Source organism: Periplaneta americana, chromosome 5 (assembly GCF_040183065.1).
Source record: "Periplaneta americana isolate PAMFEO1 chromosome 5, P.americana_PAMFEO1_priV1, whole genome shotgun sequence".
In the NCBI taxonomy this organism is placed as follows: Eukaryota; Metazoa; Arthropoda; class Insecta; order Blattodea; family Blattidae; genus Periplaneta; species Periplaneta americana.
The window spans coordinates 388,965-406,240 of NC_091121.1; the positions used below are offsets into that span (position 1 = coordinate 388,965).

General features: G+C 36.2%; 1 protein-coding gene across 5 annotated transcripts in view; it reads left to right on the plus strand.

Moving 5' to 3' along the window:
• Gp210 (nucleoporin 210) overlaps positions 1 to 17,276 on the plus strand; it is a 76,788-nt gene that overhangs the window by 47,931 nt on the left and 11,581 nt on the right. For 4 of the 5 annotated variants that reach the window (XM_069825237.1, XM_069825235.1, XM_069825240.1 and 1 more), the window contains 3 exons: positions 4,064 to 4,322; positions 9,205 to 9,434; positions 9,522 to 9,692. In XM_069825237.1, the coding sequence (XP_069681338.1) occupies positions 4,064 to 4,322; positions 9,205 to 9,434; positions 9,522 to 9,692 (660 nt within the window). Of the gene's footprint in view, positions 1 to 4,063; positions 4,323 to 8,736; positions 9,132 to 9,204; positions 9,435 to 9,521; positions 9,693 to 17,276 lie in introns of those variants that run through there. The other variant, XM_069825238.1, reaches the window with a different exon arrangement.

Here is a 17,276-nt window from a genome sequence, read left to right on the forward strand (position 1 = left end):
TAGCATTGTGTGGGGCATTACGTCGAAGTGAAGAGAAGCGAATAGAATCATTTGAAATGTGGATATGGAGAAGAATGGAGTGTGTGAAATGGACAGACAGAATAAGAAATGAAGCTGTGTTGGGAAGTGTGGGTGAGGAAAGAATGATGCTGAAACTGATCAGGAAGAGGAAAAGAAATTGGTTGGGTCACTGGCTGAGAAGAAACTGCCTTCTGGAGATGCACTGGAAGGAATGGTGAACAGGAGAAGAGTTCAGAACAGAAGAAAATATCAGATGATAGACGACATTAAGATATGTGGATCATGTGCGGAGACTAAGATGAAGGCAGAAAATAGGAAAGATTGGAGAATGCTGGGTTTGCAGTGAAAGACCTGCCCTTGGGCAGAACACTATGTTTATATATATATATATTGGGTATTCTATTTAGAATAAGAGAGTTGGAGTTACTTCCGGTTTAATACCATTATTGAGTTCTTAGTATATGGCTATCCCCACACACCAAGTTTCATGTCACTGAACTACATGCTTCAAAAGTTATTTAGGTGGTGCGGGACTTCTTACTGACCCTGTATGTAGATATATATATATATATATATGAAATTAAAATATTAGGATTTAAAATAAAGATGATAATTCAAAATGCTCAAGGAATCTGATGATGCCTACGACAATTATTTCCACAGTTTGGTGTTGAATACCAAATGTTTCTAATATGCCCCATGTAAATTTGCATATACTGCCTCTGCTACTAAAAGTAGTCCCATGACTGACCAGTAATGGATGCTCAAGTCAGGAATACATGGTTCATAAATACTCTTCTTTTCCAAGTCAACTTCCTTTGCCTGGTCAATTGTTGTTTCGAAATGAATTTTAGGATCGAGAACTACAGTTTTTTCTTTTCTTCAGACGAATGGTTATAATATCAGCTCTTCAGATGCATCCTGTTGAAGAGATGCATTGTACTTCTTCGTAAATGTATCAGTTTTGATCTCGCAAAGCAGAAGGTAGCATTGATCTTACTTTGTGGTGGCGAGTGTTTCTTAGTAGTTCTCCTTTACGGCATAAGCCCAACACATGGCCAGTGGTTTCATTCTCGCTAAAGTCAGTATGACAGCAATGCTAGGGATTGCTCAAACTGCCACATTTTCTACAGTCCAACACGAGCCTTGGCCTTCACAATTCTGTTGTCATCCCATTCCAGTTCTTACAGTGAAGTAGCAGGTGACTATTCTCTTTTACTGGATCAATCCATCTTTTCTAGGGTTTCCCATTCCAAACATCTTTTCTTTCATGGCCATCTTAGGAATGCAACAGTCTCCCATTCATTGAACATGCCCTGCCCATTCTTTGAATTGTTGATATAATTTTATGTTATATCTGATTCTGTAGATATCATGATTAGTAATAGGCCCAAAAATTTTCGTAAGTACCTTTCTTTAAAATGTATTTATTAGATTTTCACTTTTCTTCGCCATTATCCATGTTTCACATCCATATGTTAGTATCAGCTGTATCATTATTTTATATAATCATATTCTTCTACAAGCACTCATTCTACCTCACTTCGATTATTGCGATGTTTTGTTCAGTGACCTCAGGATTGATTCTTCCCAGAAACTACAGCGTGTTCATAAAGAGTTCTGCTTCATTTGTAATGTTCGATACTATGATCATATCTCACTTTCTTTCGAGAAGTTATCATGGCTTAGGTTACATGAGAGGAGAAATTTGCACTCTCATTTTCTCTTATATCGAATTAGGCACACTTCATCCCCCTCTTATTTATTCACCCCCTTTCCATACTCTCTCTTGCCATCATAAAATACTCGATCACAACGTGATAACAGGCTAGAAATTCCACTCCACACATCATCTCTGTATTCCTCATCCTTCACTATTGCTACTTATAGTCACTGGAACTCTCTGCTGCCTGAAGTCAAGGGCTGCCAAACCATGAACTCTTTTAAATCCAAGTTAGAAAATTATCTTAATACGAGTTTCCAAACTAACTTACTGTTATGACAAATGTTGTATTGCATGTTTCCATGTATTCACTACATTTTGATCTTCCAGTGATTTTATTTTGTTTTATCTATTTTTGTTTCATCATTTTTCCCTACAATCTCCATCACGTGAGAAGTCGAGTTGCTTATTATCGTGGTTTTTCTTTGGTGTGTGTACCAAATAAAAATTGCATGCTCTGTACTTCACTATTTCATTATCATCATCATCATCATCATCATCATCATCATCATCATCCCTGTCTCATATTATTTTTATACTTGTTATTTACATTGTACTATGATTATCTCCTTCAACTTTTTTATGTACTACATTTTGTAAATTTGTAATGTTTTTTGTATCACAGTTTTACTCCTGGTAGAGTGCTACAGAAGACCATATGGCTTTAATTATGCCAGGTTAAATAAACCATTATTATCATTTTTTTGGGGGGGGTATATGGGTGTACATTTCTAGATTTAGATATTGATAAGAGTGGAAAATATACTACGTTGGCTTTTATGCCTCATATAATGTGAAATTGTTTTCTTAGATAATTCTGCCTGAATGGATTTGTCAACAAACACAACTCCCGATACTGGTTAGATGTAAATCCACAATGGATGGAGGAGAACCACACGCAGTATTCACGAAAATTTTATGTTTGGGCTGTTATTGTTGATGATCATACCATTGGTCCTTTCTTCTTTAGAGAAAAACTAAACACTAACAGATACTTGGATTACAAACTTGTTTCCATGGATTACCCAGAGATATCTATTTCCAACAAATGGATCTCCAGCTCACTGCGGACAGAATGTTCATCAGCACGTGGACCAGGTTTTTCCACAATGATGGATTGATAGGAGAAGTTACATAGAGTGGCCAGCAAGATCCCCAGATTTATTGTCTTTGGACTTCTTTTTGTGGGGCCATTTAAGTCAGTAGTATATCGAGAAAGAACCAACAACTTAGAAGATCTGCAGTAATGAATAATGGAAGCGGTGTAAGATATTACTAAAGTTTGGTTAAGTCATTCCTTAAACGATTTCTATGATGGACTGGCACACTGAGGGCTATCAGTTCGAACACAGAATTTAGACGGTGCGATAGCTTTGTTTTGGTTTTGTTAAGGAAACAGCATTTTATTATTCGATACACTTTTCTGTTTTCTGATTTAGCAATAATAAATTTGTGCGGAAGTATCTAGTGTGGGTACTTTTTGAAAAGCTCTTAATGAGCATTATTCGAAAATATGTTGTTTTCTAATGCCAGGCATTTGACAATAAAGTCATTTGACCTCTTGCACTCCAATATTTTTCAAAGATATTGTCATGGTCAGTCACTGAAGCAGAGATTTTGAGGTGTTCCGAATCCATTTCTTGATTTGAATTGCACAATGGGCAGTTAGGGGACTGATATATTCCAATTCTATGCAGGTGCTTGGCCAAACATTATTCGAAAATATAAAAATGGTAAATAGGAGAAGAGTTCAGGCCAGAAGAAGATATCAGATAACAGACGACATTAAGATATATGGATCTTATGCAGAGACTACAAGGAAAGCAGAAAATAGGAAAGATTGGAGAGCTACATGGAAACAGATAGGAAGAATAACACCCAGTATTCTGCAGAAAGTAAAAGGGAATGTTTGAATTCAAATAGAAGACTGTATTGCCAACAGTGGTGGTCGCCTGATTGACGTGATTTTCAAAGTATGATTATTCTCATGAATCCTGTAAATGTGCACGCCATTGAAACATTGTAATTTATAATAGTGAATGTGATTCGTTTCTGTCAGACTCTGTAGTTAATTTCTGTCGAATTACATGATAACTTCTGTAATTCTGTATAATTTCTGTCGAATTACATGATAACTTCTTTAATTCTGTATGACTCAGATTATGTTTATCCATTTTGTTTATTTTTGTATGTATTTACTTAATTGTACTTTTATTCTATTCTTTTGCTTACTTGTCACTATAGTTTCTTTGTCTGTTTGATTGGTTAAAGTTAATTTTTTAAGTGCTTTGTTTTGTAGATATTTCTCTGTCTTTTCAGATCAAATTCCTGGAGCCCTCAAACAAGACACTAGTCAATACTGTTGTAAGTCCTAATTTTCGGGTTCCAATTGTCCTGGAAAATTCAAGAGACACAGACAAGATCGGCAATCTTATCAGTAGGAATGGAACCTGCCCTTTTACACATTATCGTACTACAGCTTTCCCTTTTATGTGCGAAATTCGCTTTGATAGTCCAGTTGCAGATGTCGATGTTCAAGATGTATTTGCAGCCTCCCAAGACTTCGATATTAATACTGGTTAGTATTTTAATAGAACAATTTTATAAATTTCTGAACTCTTTAATCTTTGGGTTTGCTATGCTACATGCTAAGTGACATGTGACACATGGCACATAAGGATACATTGTGGCAGGTTAGGCTTAGTTGAGATGACCAATTCTGGAATGAATTTAAAACTTCGGTTTGTTTATGGTGCTTATTACCACTAATGATATTGGTTTACTTCTTTATAGTGACAAATGCAGGTTGCTACTTTCAGCAATCATCTCAGAATAAATTTCACGATGACTGGCATTATGTACTTGATGAAGTAAATATGGCTGTGTTTAGGGTTGCCAACTTTTTTTAAGAAAATACGGAAGGTTAAGGAATCGACAAAATTTCACTTAGAAAATTAACAAATTATTCCGTTCAGTTACTAAAAAACAATTTTTTTCTACACTTCAACTATGCTTAAATTAAGAGTATTTTGAGACAGATTTTGCCTCGTGTAATAGTTGAAGTCGATTGCAGTTTGCTACTCTGACTTGATCAGATGTGTCGTGCTCTTGTCCAGTTATTTTCATGAGATGAAACGCCCTCTTTGTATGAGCATTCCTACTTGGTAAGCGTAGAACAAAACTAGCCTAGTTTTTCTAAATTTATAATACTGATATTTTTTTATTTTAAAAAGGTGGCACTAAAACTCATTTCTGGCAAGCGTTACCTTCTAAGAAGACTGCACATTTTAATGCATCTCTTGAACAACAAAATTCATCATATAAACAATCATCATTCACGACAAAATCAAGTGTTTAGAATAATAATTTTTACTCGTACATTATGCAAAAATAAGGAAGAAAAAATGCTCGAAGAGAAGAAAAATACTGCAGCCGGGAGACTTAAAAATTAGGGGCAAATACGGGAGGTCCTGGGAAATACGGGAGGATTGGCAACCCTAGCTGTGTTCCATAAGGATGTCAGAAATTGGCTATTTTAAGCATTTCGGAATTAAGCAATGCCATCTAGGAATAAGGCCTCTCCGCTCACAGCAGGAATCACATCATTTCATATTATCGCTAGGTGCTATCCTATGGTCTTGCTGTTACTATGTGCTTTATTTGGTCATATTTCACTTAATGTCGAGATATTATTAAGGAATACGAGGAAATTAGGTCTCACGTAATTCGAAAATATTACTTCAGAATATAAAGTATCACGTGTTAATTAACTAGGTTACCTTGTCGACTAGTTTCAGCTGGTGGGCCATCATCAGAACTTGGTGGTCTTCGCACCTTCTGATTGCATTTCCTGTGGAGATGTGTTTGTGTAATGTGGAGTTAAAAAGTGTGTGTGCTCTGAAATTGAGTTGTGTGTTGAGGATTTAATGCAGGTGCAAAAATTTTAATTTATATTTTTCGTATAGTTTATATAGAGTTAATTTGATGTGAAATCATGAATAAAATATGTCTTACCGCCCATGGTAATGAAATTCAAGGAAAGGTTAGGAAGTGGAATGATAAGTTAAAAAGTAATAGGATTTGTATGATACATATACATTTACTCCGCCACAATATCGTTATATATCATTTACTTTGGGGAAATAGTGCCACTGCAAAAGATATTTTTCTTTTTCAGAAAAAAGCTGTGCGTATTCTTAAGGATTGTACCCCTTATCCAATTAATTAAGTCTCTCTTCACTGTATGTAATACTAGGGCATTCAATAAGTAATGGCAACAGTGCTGTAAATCAGAACTCCCAGAGGTGTGCATCGGAATCTTTTAGTATGTAATAGAAGAGCGATCGTTGCATAATTAAAAGTCTTTAAGTAACCATATTTTGTGATTTCTGATTTGTATTAAGCAATATCAGTCTAAAAATGTTCAGTAGGTATGAAGAAAATGCTTCATAAAGATACAGGTTGCAAGAGGAAGGAAAAAAATTCAACTCCGTGCTTTAGGGTATTAAAAGAAGCTTGTGGGAGAGAAGTCCAACCAAATGAACTATTGCAAGATGGGTGGAAGCGAGGCATTCACTTTCAATCAAGATCTGACAACCAAAGAGCTTTAGATCAATCAGTGAGAGATATCCAGAAATGATGCTGCAGATGGAGTCTCCCATCTGCCAAGAATTTGGCAATGTATTGTTGACATGGTAGAGGACTATATTTGAAGTATGTAATGCCAAGAGTAACCTAAATAAATTTAGTGTGAAACAGTAACTACTTTCCAAATGCCCTGGTATTATCATATATGAACATGTACATGAATATGATTCTGGTAATACGGTACATTCTCATGAGCCTAGAAATAATCATAACCTAGCTGTTTCTAAATGAGGATTGGGCAAGGTTTGTAATAGCCATTTTATTGTGGGTGTGTAACTTTTTAATAAAATAAACATTAGAAATATTGATAATAGTAGAGTTTTTAAAACTAAATTAAAAGATAAGCTTTTTAGTAAAAACTTTTACATAGTGCAGGGATATATTTTAACTAATTTGTATAAAAATCAATTTATTAAACCAAACTTACAGCACATTATGATGTCTTTAATCACTTGAGTGTTTATAATGTCATTTTTCATCTTAGTATAATTATTCAAGAGGATACTGACAGCTGTACCAATAATACAATTTATTATCACATTAATCCTTAACCTGAAATACCGGTTGCAAAGCTGGTATGGTATTTTGTTTCTTGAATATTTGCAACACTGCTTAATATTATGTCTTATCCTTTGAGTTTAGTCCTTGTTTAAGTGTGCTGTAGTGTGGTTGTAATCTAAACCTGTTCAGTTTATTGTTGTCACTGTTTCTTATTGAAGTGTAATTATTGTCTGCTATATTTGCTGGTCTCACAGACCGGTATATTGTGTTACGTAGTAGTTCTTCAACTTCAGTATTGTTGTAAGTATGTTTTGTGTTTTATTTCGTTTCGGTAATTTTTATTATGTAACACAGTTATTGCAAACATATCCCACCATGTCAGATATGTCCACAGATTCTAATTTTCCAAAAATGATGCAGCAGTGTCTAGAATATGAAGATGAAGTAGGTGAATGTCCACATTTCGATGACTGCCCAAACCCTGATTTATCATCCCTAGTACTAATCAGACAAACATCAGATTCAGATAAGATGAGTTGTTAGAACTACTACTACTGCTACTGCTACTGCTAGTTGTTATAAAGAGACATACAAATCCCTAATGAAATTGTGATGAAACAGCCCCACTTTGTTCTCCTAATACTTCTCCAACAAATGACGTATATCTTGGAGGAGACAAATTTGTATGGTACAGTCAACCCCAACGAAAAACCAGAAAAACGTCTTCACACAATATTATTCGAGATCTACCTGGCATTACCACATCGCTAGTGCAGCTGCTCCTGTAGACATTTGCTTCTGGTTAATTGATAAAAATAAATGACCTTGAATTAATTATTTTAACTATATTTATTGCAAAATATGTATTTATTGATAAAAATAAACATCTTGAATTAAAAATGTATAAATTATGCAAGGGAACAATAATGAAATATGCCTTGTCTTCTAGACTGATTTTCTGTAAATGTGATTTTAGTGTACCTTTTGGGTTAAGGATTAATTTATAGTGTAATATGTAGTGCAAGCAAACCCAACAAATATGGTTAGTTTTTGGGTTCTAATGGCAGACTCTGAAGATTTTACTTCATTTGTCTTCTGGCATGCCAATAACGTTATACTATGTTGGTATCTTTATTTAAACTTGTCACATTCCCGAAGATGGTCCTTGTTCATGATTGTCTGGTTGGTTTCATATTACACAGCTACCAAGTTGTTATGGCACACAGTAAACAATACATCTCTTTGACATTTCAACTGTTCTTTTTTCTGTGTATGTCTGACTAGGATAACATAACCACCTCTACTGTTAAATGATTTCTGTCATCTTTCATATCCTCGTCATTACCAGTTACAGTAATCACATTTAGTTTTCTTAATGACTTGATATGAACAAGAACTTTTATGTCGTGAAATATGGGTCGTACATTATCAGTTAACTTTTGTATATTACCATCATTTGCAATTACATTTAATTCTTCATCAGGATATGTTACCTTTGAAGGGTTACCTCAGTAATTACTACATTGCCTCGTTTTTGTGATGTTAATATTAATGACACATAGCTTTGTACCCTCAGTGTACTTTCTGTTTCAAAAATATAACTGAAACATGATAATTACTACCACTTCACTGACAGTACTTTCCAAAGCTGATTTGACATTTCTGCATGCAAGATGGAACTCATTATCTCTGCCAGAATGATTGGTAGAGTTGAATTTTAATGGCCAGTAAATTTTATCTGGGACACTTCCATTCAAGGACAGGGTTCTTTTCTTGCATGTACCCATACAATCTGGAGCTCACCACTTCAAGGAAGAACATAATCAGTGTGCTGATATTTCCAGGTACATATGGATGTGTAATACTGCACCACTTCAAGAAAGAACATAATCAGTGTGCTGATATTTTCAGGTACATATGGATGTGTAATACTGCACCACTTCAAGGAAGAACATAATCAGTGTGCTGATATTTTCAGATACATATGGATGTGTAATACTGCACCACTTCAAGGAAGAACATAATCAGTGTGCTGATATTTTCAGATACATATGGATGTGTAATACTGCACCACTTCAAGGAAGAACATAATCAGTGTGCTGATATTTTCAGGTACATATGGATGTGTAATACTGCACCACTTCAAGGAAGAACATAATCAGTGTGCTGATATTTTCAGATACATATGGATGTGTAATACTGCACCACTTCAAGGAAGAACATAATCAATGTGCTGATATTTCTGGTACATATGGATGTGTAATACTGCACCACTTCAAGGAAGAACATAATCAGTGTGCTGATGTTTTCAGGTACATATGGATGTGTAATACTGCCTTCAGGAACTCTGACAGTGAACAAAAGTGTCCTGCACACAAATTTCAGTCTGCATGTGTTCACTGGCTCTGTATTCTCCCAGCCATTTAAAATTCCTTTCAAGCCTGCCATGTATGTGCATTCAGAACAGGTCAACTTGAGTGATGCCAGAATGGCAGCTTATGTAACCGTTTCTGGCAGGCCAGATATTTTGAAGCAAGTCAGGGTAAGTTCTATAACAACTGAATCTTAGATTAATTACAATATATATTATGGTAACTTGTTATGTTAATAATCAAATTTATTTAATTAGGTATATCCATATGATGGGAAAGATTTCTTAACTGTCAGTGGACCAGATGTTATGGAAACAAATAAGGCATATTATCAAGTGCGCCTCACTGACAAGTACTGGAAAGAAGCCGATTTGACCACACCAATGAGTATAATTGTCAATTCTGAAGTTACATTCCAGAATATTGAGGTATAGTAGTTTGTATTTTATACAGTGTCTGTACTTACATCTGTGCATGTAAAAAAGAGAGTGTAAGTCTGCTCGTGTGTGCGCATGTGCGGGAGAGAGAGAATGTGTATGGGGGAGAGAGGGGGAAAGGTGATATAGTGAACCTCTGCAGACTTGCATATTTTGTTCACTATATCCGAAGTGTCTCTCCCCTCAGCTTAAATGACAGAAATGAATAAAATTGTGAACAAGAATATAAAATATATCATTTTTGTAGAATGGATTACACTGTATACTGTTATTCACAGTTGATTTACTTAAACCAGCGATTCCCAAAGTGTGCTGCGCAGAGCCCCAAGGGGCTCCATCTGCGGCAGTTTGAAGATGTAAAAAGTGACGAACTCCATGCAGTTCAGACAAAATTTTTATCTCATGTAAAGACAAATAACGAGAAAGCACTGGAAGCGTCGTACTTCGTTAGTCATGACCTGGCTCTTGCTGGTAAACCTCACACTTGCTGAAACTAATAAAACCACTATTAGTGAAGGTAGTAAAGTGCATGTGGATGGAAAAACTGCAAACTTAATCTCCGGTTTGCTCTTATCAAATAACACTGTGGGCAATCGAATCCAGGATCTATCAAACGATGTTAAAAATTCCATAATTTCCCGTATCAGTCAAAGGAAATTTTCGCTACTGCTTGGCGAATTCACAGACTTTCCCAGATTAGCTCTGTTAATGACGTTTATGCGGTACAAATTTTTAGGTTCTTTTCATGCAGATATTTTGTTCTACAAGCGATACTGAATTTTTTTCCCTAATAGATGTCTTCTTCATTGAAAACTCGATACTGTGGGATAATTTCATTGACGTATGCACAGATGGCACAACGGCCATGGTAGGTCCTGTTGCTGGCACTGTTACAAGGATCGAGAAAGCTTAAAAAAAAAAACTGCACATGTAGTCGTGTACTACACCGACACGCCCTCTCAATGAAAAAAAATGTCAGCATTATTAAACCAGGTACTAGACAACGTAGTCAAATTTATAAACTTTGTTAAGGCACAACATTTTATGTGTAGGCTACTCAAAGTCCTGTGTGAAGATATGGAAGTATACACAAGTCATTGTTATTACACACGTAAGTGCGATGGTTGTTGCGTGGTAAAGCTTCCCATGTACTTGAACTTCTAACGGAAGTTTCTTCACTTTTGAATGAGCAGTTTGCTAGCAGATTATTTGATTGATCAGGAATGGTTGTGCAAATTAAGTTACTTGGCAGACATTTAAAAAAAAAATGAACGAATTCAGCATATCCATACAAGGGAAACGGAAAACTATATTCGATGCTAATGACAAAATTGCCATGCTGAAGGAAAAGATAGCGTTCTACATAGAAAGCGTTGAGAATAAGGATCTCACATGTTTCTCATTGATTTAAAACTTTATAGAAGAAAATAACTTAATGATGAATGACTCATTCATAGCAATAATAAAAGAACACTTGGACAATTTTGAGTGGATTGTAGATCCATTTTCAGTGAAGTCAAAACCAGCAGCCCTCATGTGAGGTCTTTATAGACGTGGTTTCTGACAGCCACTGCCAGGCATCATTTAAAAGCAAACCACTTCCTGAATTTTGGTCTCAGTTAGGGGAGGATCTTTCGATATTAAATTCAAAAGCTAAATTGCTCTTGTTGCTTTTGGTACTACGTACCTCTGTGTACAAGTAACACTGTAACATTTTTTAAAATATCTTAACTGGTTGTTTCATCATTTTGTATATTTAAATAATATTGTCTCCAGTTTTTTTTAATATTTCCTTTATTAATTTATGTACCTTATTATTCACACTTCCGTATACGTTTCATGTGTAGTATGCTTCATAGAACATAGACAAGTAGAACTGAACACTAAATATTTCTTGGGCTCCAGAGAAACTTTTGCTTCAAAACGGGCTCCGTGGCTCAAAAAGTTTGGGAACAGCTGACTTAAACTATGCTGTTGACCCACGTCCGCTTGTGAAAGACCACGTTCAATGTCACTTATAATATTTGCCTTATCTTCCAAAGAAAACACTTTACGCTTCGACATTTTTATACAGTACATTCACTGTTGGAACACTAGAAACAGATGATCAGGTAGAAATGACAAACGCTGTTATGATGTGACTTTGTACTTAGCCTTGGAATTTCCCGGGTCACTTAATGGAAACTGGGAGAGGGTTGCTGGAGTTTGAAAGCCATCGAAATCGTACCTTCATTTATGCTTTTAATAAAAGAAGGCAATTTCATTTTCCATTGTTTCGATGCTATCCGCCATAATGGAAATGTTTCTGAGAACAAAAGGCAACCCTTTGACGGCGGAGGATTAGAAATAACAGTAGAGTACAGTGCCTGACAACAGAATGACAACCCTTTGATGGTGGAGTGAGGCAAGAAACTTAGAATGTTGTTCTCAACACATTCTTTCAATTTTATACAAGAACGTCCGACTTCAAATAAGAATTTGTCAGGATGCAAGGTTCACTATAACCGAAACGAGAGTTCACTATAAACAGAAATATTAATGTACTTTTTAGTGTAGCGAGTCAGAATCAACGATTTAGGTTCACTATATATATATATATAGTGAAACAACATAGAATATGTTCAAAACCAAGCTCTCAGACTCATTACTGGTGGAATCAAAACAACTCCAATAGATTCTATGAGATTCCTCACTAATATTATCAGCATCAAAATGACAATAGAAGAAAAAGCACTGATTCAATATGAAAAACATCAGATTACCAGGAAACAATTGGCATTCATACAGTCCTCTCTGTAGATTGAAAAATCAAAAAAGTTTCATATCCATTGTTCAAGAATTAAAACAGAAAATCAATATCCCGAATTTAAAAGAAAACTTACAAATTAAACCAAACCCTTTAACTCTATTAAATATAGAATATAATCTAAATTTAACAGAAGAAATACTGAAATCAGAAGTAAACACTGAAATACTGAAACAATTGTCTTTAGAGACAATTAATATTAGGTATCCTCCAGAAAACTGGCTTCATTTATACACCGACGGATCCTTGATCTCCAGAGAACAAGGTGCCTGTGCAGGTGTTACGTGCTGTCTCTTCTCACTTTATAGATCACTTGGATATGGAACAACAAGTTTTGATGGTGAAATCATTGCAATAAGTGAAAGTCTCAGGAATCTTCTATGCCACATCAATAAATTTAGGAATGCAGTTATATTGTCAGACTCCAAAGCAGCTATTCTATCGATAGTCTCTAAACACACACCTTCATCTCAAACAGCAGAAATAACTAAAATGCCCTCTCAGTTAATATCACTCAAAAGAATTGTATTCCAATGGATACCATCCCATTGTGGAATCCTGGGAAACGAGAATGCGGATGCTTTAGCAAAGAAGGGCAGCACTGCTGTTATTAAATCTACGTATTACTCTGTGAAAAGATTTATTAAATCTACATACTTAAACTGCAACAAACAAAATTTGATAACACAATCCCAATGGAAAAAATGGAACTCTTTGCATCAAAATCCACAGTTAATCCCGATTTACCACGAAAATCGTCTGTAGCTGCATTTAGATTGGCAACAGGCCATGATAGTTTGGCCAAACACCTACATAGAATTGGAATCTATCAGTCCCCTAACTGCCCATTGTGCAACTCAAACCAAGAAATGGATTCGGAACACCTCAAAATCTGTGCTTCAGTGGCTGGTCATGATAATATCTTTGAAAAATATTGGAGTGCAAGAGGTCAAATGACTTTATTGTCAAACGCCTGGCATTAGAAAACAACAACATATATATATATATATATATATATATATATATATATATATATATATATATATATATATGTAGAAAGAGAGACCATTTTTCTCGAAAACTATATGATATTGTTCCTAAAAAAAATTTTGATAACCAACCTATGTAAAGAATCGATTGGTGGCAGTACCATTTCCCGTAACAAACCAGAAGTAGGTGTACCTGTGGTCAACTTCGAAATTTCAAATAAGAACATGTATCATTGAAGGTGCCATTGGAAACTACTTTTAAAAAGAAAGAACTTTTACTGAAACTTTTTTTTCTAACTTTATTGTTTAACACAAAGCAAAGAAAATGGTATTTTCTGAGAAATGTTGTATGTTGTTTATGTACGTTTACTCTTCATAGTAAGTGTTCAAAATGTCCGCCACCCTGTGCTAAACAATGTTCTGATCTCCTCCTAACATCCGCGATTGCACAGAGACCTTCAGCACAGCTGAGAGACGTAAAGGCTTCTGTATTCTTTGTTTTATATCATCTGTAGTTGTTGGATGCACCTGGTAGAACATGTCTTTAATTCTCCTCCACAAGAAGAAGTCATTTGGAACGAAGTCAGGAGATCAGACAGGCCAGCTACTGGTCCTCCTCGTCTAATTCCCATAGGGGAATAACCGGTTAATAACTCACTGAGCCCTACGTGAAAAGTGAGCTGGATAGCCGCCCTGCTGAAGCCACATCGTTAACCGAAGCACAAGGGGAACATCATGAAGCAACTGGTGCAACATGTTTCGGAGGAAGCGTGCGTTCTACCATTCAAGTTCTCAAAAAAGTATGGTCCTATGACTCAGTGTCTGAGAAGGCCACACCATGTGTTGAGGCTCCACATGTGCTGGTAATCCACTTCATGTAGTCAGTGTGGATTAACCGGAGACCAGTAATGGGCATTGTAGAGATTCACCTGGCCATTACTTTTGAAAGTTGCCACAGAATTCTGAGCTCGAAATCACAGTCCATGTTTGGAAACCAGTTGCAGAAATCAACACGAGTCTGGAAGTCATGTCCCCCAAGTTCCTAATGGAGATAAATATGGTATGAATGAAATTTGTTGTCTTTGAGAATTCTAAACACTGTATTATGATGCAATCCTAAGTCACGGGCAATCCTTCTTGTGGGAGAGAATTAAAGAAATGATCTACCAGGTGCGTCCAACAACTAGAGAAGACGTGAAACAAAGAATTAGACAAGCCACACCATGTGTGTCCCTCAGCTGGGTTGTTGTGGAAGCTTCGCGATGCATAACATTCTAGATGTTCGTGGTAACACCGTGAGTAGCTGACGAGAGTTAGTTTTCAGTAAGTCTACAAGTGAGTCTTCGAGTGAGCAAGGAAGCCAGCTTTCGAGAGCATTTGGTAGACTGAGGTTCGACGTGCAAGGAACCGCATCTGGAAGGCTTGGGTTCGACGTGCAAGGAAATGGATCTGGAAGGCTTGGGTTCGACGTGCAAGGAACCGCATCTGGAAGACTTGGGTTCGACGTGCAGGGAATCTCATCTCGAAGGCTTGGGTTCGACGTGCAAGGAAACGCATCTGGAAGGCTTGGGTTCGACGTGCAGAGAACCGCATCTGGAAGACTTGGGTTCGACGTGCAGTGAACTTGAGTGACTGAGCTAGAAGAATTAGCCAAGGCAAACGAACTGTGAACTGAGAACTGACATTTTGTTCTCCACATAGTGCTTTGTGAACATTGGTTGAAATTAGGAGTACATTGTTGTTCTTCTCAATAATACACGTGGATTGTTATTGTCGCTGTGTGGAGTGCAATAACGACTATTGTATTGCTGTGTTGAGTGGAATATCCATTGTTGTAGGGCCATTTATTAAAAATAAAAATCGCATTGTTGACAGGTGTGGTGATTAAAAGTTGAATAAACGTTACTGAGGTCAATTGAAGGCAGACTCTAAGATTATGAATTGTTTCATTTTGTATAGCAGGACTTAAATATTTAATATGATCTTTTGGTGTGCAGTTACTTTCATTAATGGTTGCTAGCATTGAAGTAATATTAACTAATTTCTCTATTGACACCACATGTTTCCACTGATCATAAATGTGGCATGGCGCAATGTGATCCTGGGACTTACTGTGGACCAGTGGCAGCTCGTGAGATTTTAGCTTGCTAGGACTGCATAAAATGTTCAATATACAACATTATTATGTCTTATGTACCACAGCGAAAATGAATATTATATTAATAAATTTTACCTGTATTGAAGCTGAAGCCATAATCAACCACTGATCCAGTCCTTTTTTATTCTTCTGTTGCTGTTGTTGATATTTATGTTTGTTTATAATGAAAGTTTTGAAACACTATACTTACTTATGGCTTTCAAAGAACCCAGAAGTTCATTGCCGCCCTCACATAAGCCCACCATCGGTCCCTATCCTGAGCAAGATTAGTCCAGTCTCTGCAATCATATTCTACCTCCCTCAAATCCATTTGAATATTATCCTCCCATCTACGTCTTGGCCTCCCCAAAGGTCTTTTTCCCTCCGGCCTCTCAACTAACACCCTATATGCATTCCTGGATTTGCCCATATGTGCTACATGCCTTGCCCATCTCAAATGTCTGGATTTAATGTTCCTAATTATGTCAGGTAAAGAATACAATGCATACAGTTCTGCGTTGTGTAACTTTCTCCATTCATCCCTCTTAGCCCCAAATATTTTTCTAAACACCTTATTCTCAAACACCCTTAACCTCTGTTCCTGTCTCGAAGTGAGAGTCCTTGTTTGCAATAATGTTAGATGTAATTAATTAGAACAATTTAACTGATGAAACTGTAGTGCAGATGCATTACATTTAATAGCTGTTGTGGCAAACCAAAATTTCCATTTATCACTCACGTGATTATTTTCAGCATAAATGCATATGTTTACAAAGCACAGGATCCTTATTTCGTCCATTAGAGCAAATGCTGGATAACTTTCTGCGCTGGACCCTGGACTCATCCTGTTGGCATTATCACCTTCATCTCATTCATATGTTAGATAACCATGATAGTTGATAAAGCATCGTAAAATAACCAACTAAAAAGTATCTTTACTGCTCCATGTGTTGTGTTACTTGACTAACAAGAGAACTATTGCTCATGTTGAAACTTCCTCTCAAACTGTGGACAGCAGATAGACAAATGTAAAAGATTAGCTACTTATAAGGGTTAAGTTGACTTGCCATCCTGTATGGCTGTTGAGAATTCCATTGTAAACTGTAGTCCTGCCATTTGTCTGTCTTCACAGTCAGTCTTTTTAATCAGTTTAGTTCTGAGCACTGAGCTGTGGTACCAGGCAGGATGCATGGACTGTAATCTCTGTGTAAAACAAGAAGTTGACAACAGCAAGTGGTGATGACGTCAGTTTTGTCATGTTGTGTTCCTTCTTAGTCATTAAAACATATCTTTATGGTAAATAGAAAAAGAAAATATTTTCTAATTATAAAACATAAGATATCCAAATTATCCATTGAGCAATGCTAATCCAAGTCTGATGTGCTAGCAATGCACGACATTTTGTTAATTGTAGTAACATCTTTTTCTTCTTCCCGGCAAATATTAGTCCTTATGAGAACTGTTATGGTCTAAACAAGAGATCTGAACTTTCATACCATCTTTTCATAGGATGCCCCAATGATCTTTTACCATGACGGCAGTACTACAGATTTCTTTATAAAGAGAACCATTTCTTGCACATTAGGGGATAAAAATAGAAAAATTTCGCAAAAGAACAGGATGTCATCACTTCCTGTTGAATC